Consider the following 6,000-nt stretch of genomic DNA (forward strand, 5'->3'; position numbering starts at 1 on the left):
CTGGTACTGGTTGTTCATCTCCATGTTTAGTGCTTCCTTCAGGAGCTGTTGTTAAGGCAGGCCTGGTGGTGACAAAATCTCTCAGCATTTGCTTGGCTGTAAAGAATTTTATTTCTCTTTCACTTATGAAGCTTAGTTTGGCTGGATATGAAATTCTGGGTTGAAAATTCTTTTCTTTAAGAATGTTGAATATTGGCCACCACTCTCTTCCGGCTTGTAGAGTTTCTGCCAAGAGATCTGCTGTTAGTCTGATGGGTTTCCCTTTGTGGGTAACTTGACCTTTCTTTCTGGCTGCCCTTAACACTTTTTCCTTCATTTCAACCTTGGTGAATCTGACAATTATGTGTCTTAGGGTTGCTCTTCTTGAGGAGTATCTTTGTGGTGTTCTCTGTATTTCCTGAATTTGAATGTTGGCCTGCCTTGCTAGGTTGGGGAAGTTCTCCTGGATAATATCCTGCAGAGTGTTTTCCAACTTGGTTCCATTCTCCCCATCACTTTCAGGCACACCAATCAGACATATATTTGGTCTTTTCACATAGTCCCATATTTCTTGGAGGCTTTGTTCACTTTTTTTTTTAAACTCTTTTTTCTCTAACCTTGTTTTCTCACTTTATTTCATTAATTTGATCTTCAATGACTGATATCCTTTCTTCCACTTGATCAAATCATCTACTGAAGCTTGTGCATGCGTCATGAAGTTCTCGTGCCATGGTTTTCAGCTCCATCAGGTCATTTAAGGCCTTCTCTACACTGTTTATTCTAGTTAGCCATTTGTCTAATCTTTTTTCAAGGTTTTTAGCTTCCTTGTGATGGGTTCCAACATCCTCCTTTAGCTTGGAGAATTTTGTTATTACCGACCTTCTGAAGCCTACTTCTGTCAACTCGCCAAAGTCATTCTCCATCCAGCTTTATTCCATTGCTGGCAAGGAGCTGTGATCCTTTGGAGGAGAAGAGGTGTTCTGATTTTTAGAATTTTCAGCTTTTCTGCTCTGGTTTCTCCCCATCTTTGTGGTTATATGTACCTTTCATCTTGATGTTGGTGACCTAGAGATGGGGTTTTGGTGTAGATGACCTTTTTGTTGATGTTGATGCTCTTCCTTTCTGTTTGTTAGTTTTCCTTCTAACAGTCAGGTCCCTCAGCTGCAGGTCTATTGGAGTTTGCTGGAGGTCCACTCCAGACCGTTTGCCTGGGTATCACCAGTGGGGGCTGTAGAACAGCAAATATTGCAGAACAGCAAATATTGCTGCCTGATCCTTCCTCTGGAAGCTTTGTCGCAGAGGGGCACCTGCCTGTATGAGGTGTCTGTCGGCCCCTACTGGGAGGTGTCTCCCAGTTAGGCTACACGGGGGTCAGGGACCCACTTGAAGAGGCAGTCTGTCCATTCTCGGAGGTCAAATGCTGTGCTGGGAGAACCACTGCTCTCTTCAGAGCTGTCAGACAGGGACGTTTAAGTCTGCAGAAGTTGTCTGCTGCCTTTTGTTCAGCTATGCCCTGTCCATAGAGGTGGAGTCTAGAGGCAGTAGGCATTGTTGGGCTGTGGTGGGCTCCGCCAAGTTCGAGCTTCCTGGCTGCTTTGTTTACCTACTCAAGCCTCAGCAATGGCAGATGCCCCTCCCCAAGCCAGGCTGCCACCTCGCAGATTGATCTCAGACTGCTGCGCTAGCAGTGAGCAAGGCTCCATGGGCATGAGACCTGCCGAGCCAGGCACGAAAGAGAATCACCTTGTCTGCCAGTTGCTAAGACCTTGGGAAAAGTACAGTATTTGGGTGGGAGTGCCCCATTTTTCCAGGTAGTCTGTCACGGCTTCCCTTGGCTAGGAAAGGGAAATCCCCTGGCCCCTTGTGCTTCCCGGGTAAGGCGATGCCCTGCCCTGCTTCAGCTCGCCCTCTGTGGGCTGCACCGACTGTCCAACCAGTCCCAGTGAGATGAACCAGGTACCTCAGTTGGAAATGCAGAAATCACCCATCTTCTGCATGGCTCACGCTGGGGGCTGCAGACCGGAGTGTTTCTATTCAGCCATCTTGGAATGCGATCCCACCAAGTAAAAATCTAAAGCAAAACTATATATGGAAGGAAAATTATATTAATTCTGCCCAGTATATAGTCTCTGTTTAAAAATATAATTTATTTTCTTTGTCTTGCACCTGTAATTGCTTCATGGGAATGGGTGCTTTGGTGCTGAAGGGTCTCAGTTTCCTTTCTGTGACTCACTTTATTCTTTCTCTTCTTGCTGTCACATTCTGCTGTAATGTAGGTAGCAAGCATAAAGATGGTCCCAAATTAGTAATTCTTCAATGAACCGTCCAAGTATGACCTTGCATGCTTCATAGAAAGTGGAGTTTGTGAACTCAGATGCCTCTGAGTCCACACAGGCTCTGGAAAGAAGAAAAAAAAGAAAAAGGAAAGAACTTGCAGTGCAATGAATGTAACTCAAGAGGGAGGGGGATGGGGATCATGGCAAATATGTTTCATCTTCTCGGCGACAGCAGGTTGCTACCAAGAGTAAGTGTGAGCCAGTGCTGCCAGATCTCCAAGTTTTAAATGAGAAGCCCAGAAATCTAGATTTTTATGAGAAATCTCTTGATTTTTAAATGTTGAAAACTGATTCCAATTTTATAAAATATGCTGAGCTTTGCTTGAAAATTAGTTCTAAACTGTGGGACCACAGTTTTGCACCTTCCAAAATTCTGAGATTATGATGTTTGTTTTACTTTAATGTGCTAGAACTGCACTGTCTAATACAGTAGCCACTAGTCATATCTGTTAGACAGTAGAAATGTGGCTCGTCCAAATTGAGATGTATTTTAAATATAAAATATGGAATGGATTTTAAAGGCAGAATAAAACAAGAATATAAAATATTTCAGTCATTTTTTAAGTGACGTGTAAAAATGATAATATTTTGGATATATTTGTTAAATAAAATATATTATTAAAATTAGTTCCACCTGTTTCTTTTTACTTTTAAAATGTGCTACCAGATTTTAAAAATTGCATATGTGATTCACATTATATTTCTATTGGACAGCACTGTTCTGGAATTTAAAAAATGATCATGTATGACCACTGCAGATGTAGGGAGTTAGTGTCCTGAGAATCTGACTGCACCGGCAGCAGCGAGCCAATGGGCTTCACACTAACACCCCCGCTTAGTGAATGCTGCTGTGTGTTGCCTCTTCCTGTTGGCATTTGCCCATGGACACCAAGAGTGAGCCTCTGTGGCTGCCTCTTTGCAAACAAGGATGAAGGGAGACTGGCTCAATGAAGCTGATGTCTCCTGAGGAACTGAGGTGGAGGAAACCATTGTGCCTATTTGCGCCCAGATTGTACCCTTGGGAGTGATGAGGAGAAGGGCCGAGAGAGATAACTGTAGAAGAACCTAGAGATTTTGGCAGAGGTGAGCAGGCGAGTAATAGGTGGGAGAGTCCACCTGAAAAGTTGATGTCTGCATGTTTATAACTAGTAATGATTGTGTACTGGGGCCACTGAAAGAAGATGGTGGGAACCTGAAATATGAGCAAGGAAGGGACTCCCATTTATGGAACATCCTCTCTGTATTGGGCACCATGCTAGGTGCTGTTCATAAAGCATCTCAGACCAGGTCATAATTCTTAGAGCTCTCTGGTGGAAGAAGGTTAGGGTTTTGTTGTTGTTGTTGTTGAGACAGGGTCTTGCTCTGTTACCTAGGCTGGAGTGCAGTGGTGTGATCAGAGCTTAACTGCAGCCTTGACCTCCCAGGCTCAATTGATCCTCCTGCCTCAGCCTCACGAGTAGCTGGGACCACAGACATGTGCCACCATGCCTGGCTAGTTTATTTTTTGTGGAGAGGGAGCCTTGCTATGTTGCCCAGGCTGGTCTCTAAGTCCTGGGCTCAAGCGATCTGCCTGTTTCAGCCTCCCAAGACAGGTGTGAGCCATCGCACCTGCCTTTAATTGTTTTTTTAAGAACCAGAATTACATTCTGGGTTTTTGTGGGGCAGGGTCTTAGAATGAGGAACTCTGACCAAGCAGGGCTTCAAGGGAACTGTAGGGTAGTGAACTGGGAGATATTCTTAGCAAATGTTGGAAGCCCCTGATCTAGGGCTTGAAATTGTTTTTTGGTTTTTGTTTTTGCTGCTTGGAAATTAATTAATCAAATAGCTAAAAATTTAATAATATTCTTTAGTATTACTACTACTGCTATCCTCTAATGAATATTAATGAAAATTATTTTTCAGAAAATAACCAATTCACCCCAGAAGTTAATCAGCTGCAGAAGGGAGGAGGTGGATGCCTGTGCCACGGCTGTGATGTCTCCTGAGGAACTCCTCAGGGCCTGGATCTCATAGGTTTGCAGAAGGGCCCAGGTGAAGCCGAGAACCTGGTCTGCATGACATGGAAACCATGAGGGGACAAGTTGTGTTTCTGTTTTCCGCCACGGACAAGGGATGAGAGAAGTAGGAAGAGCCTGTTGTCTACAAGTCTAGAAGCAACCATCAGAGGCAGGGTGGTTTGTCTAACAGAACACTGACTAAGGCTTAGGAGATGTGACCTCTAGACTGGGGGCTGCCATTTGCTGGCTGAGCAACCCTGGGAAAAGTGACTTCATCCCTTTGGTCCTAAGTTTTCTCATCTGTAATGGGGGAATTACCTACACACCTGCTAAACACACACACACAGAGTCTCTCTCTCTATACACACACGTACACATAAATACACCCAGCACTTGCAAGGCTAGAGGGAAACTGGTGACACTCTACAGTCTGACTGATTCAGTGTTTCTGGAGAGCAGGACATAAATGTATGATAAGAATGATCAAGGACTCTACACACTGGGTGGCTTGGAGAGCCCACTTTCCCAGAATAATCCTTGAGAGAAAAGGAATCATGGGAGCAATGGTGTTGAGTTCACTTCAAGCCCAATGCCGGTGCAGAGGGGAATAGCTTAGCGAGCTCTACAGTAGGTGACCTGGAGGAAGGTCACAGCCACACTGAAAATGGGATGTGCATGAACACGGAGGATCCATGAACTACTGTAAAGTGTTGACAGTGTGTGCACACTGCAGACAGCAGGTGAAATGTATGTGTGCAATGCGACGAGAATGCAGAAGTCAGTAACATGTGCATGTTTGTTGTGCTCCTTTTTTCTGTTGGTAAAGTACAGAATTTAGCAAATAAAAAGGGCCACCCTGGCCAAAAGTGGTCTTTAAAGTTCTAGTTACATTTTCAACCTCAAGTCCAGAGAGGCTCCAAAGGATACCTTTGGTCAAGAGGACTGGGGGTGGGGGTGGGGGTGGGGATGGGAGCAGGGGAGGAGCAGCCCCAGAAGTCCAGAGCCCAGGGCTGCCTGGTTGGGGGCAGCCTCTGGCTGCATGAGAACCCCAACTGAGGCAGCTGGCATAAGCTTCGCCTGGTTAGGTGCTCCTAAGCCTTTCCTGGAGGCCCCACCCCACAGGAAATCCCTGGGGAACCCTCTTTTCCTTGACAGCTTACTCAGGGTATCCCCAGCCCCTCTTAGTCTGCTCATTTAGGACCTACCTCTGGAAGCTTCTACCCACCCCTTTGCCCCACCAGGTGAAGAAAAGAGCCAACCACAGAGAAGGAATGATGGGAGGAAACTTCTTGAGGGGTGAAGGGGTTGATAGGCAGGGCCTGCGCCTTGCTTTCTAACCCCCTCGAAGCTCTGGAGCCTCCGAGTTGGTTTATCTTCACCCTCACTTCCTGGGCCCTTTCCAGCCAGCCCAGTGGTGGGACAGTCTAACTGCATCAACTGGGTGTTTCCCCAGAGGCCCACAGCCCTTCACCACCTGGAGGGGTCTCTCCAGGAGCATGAGATCGCTCAAGACCCGTTCCTTCTTTTCCTTTGTGTTATTTTGTATGCTTCTCTGTGTTGTTCGTTAGAGGGTGTGTGCTAATTTTATATTTGACCTAAACTAGAAACACACTTTCGGTTTGCAAAAACAAAGACCATATTACTATTCCAGTCATCACCCTCCCTCCTCTCTCTTCCTGCCCCCTTAT

At 45.7% G+C, this 6,000-nt stretch overlaps 1 protein-coding gene across 2 annotated transcripts in view; it reads left to right on the top strand.

The window, feature by feature from the left end:
• The window catches only part of IL20RB (interleukin 20 receptor subunit beta), a 47,056-nt gene extending 41,872 nt beyond the window's left edge, over window positions 1–5,184 (top strand). For both annotated transcript variants that reach the window (XM_024928274.5, XM_063602579.1), the window contains one exon: window positions 4,218–5,184. In XM_024928274.5, coding sequence (XP_024784042.2) covers window positions 4,218–4,328 — 111 coding nt within the window. In that variant the 3' untranslated portion in view covers window positions 4,329–5,184. The remainder of the gene's footprint in view (window positions 1–4,217) is intronic.
• The last annotated feature ends 816 nt before the right edge of the window (window positions 5,185–6,000 follow it).

This window comes from Pan paniscus, chromosome 2 (assembly GCF_029289425.2).
Source record: "Pan paniscus chromosome 2, NHGRI_mPanPan1-v2.0_pri, whole genome shotgun sequence".
In the NCBI taxonomy this organism is placed as follows: Eukaryota; Metazoa; Chordata; class Mammalia; order Primates; family Hominidae; genus Pan; species Pan paniscus.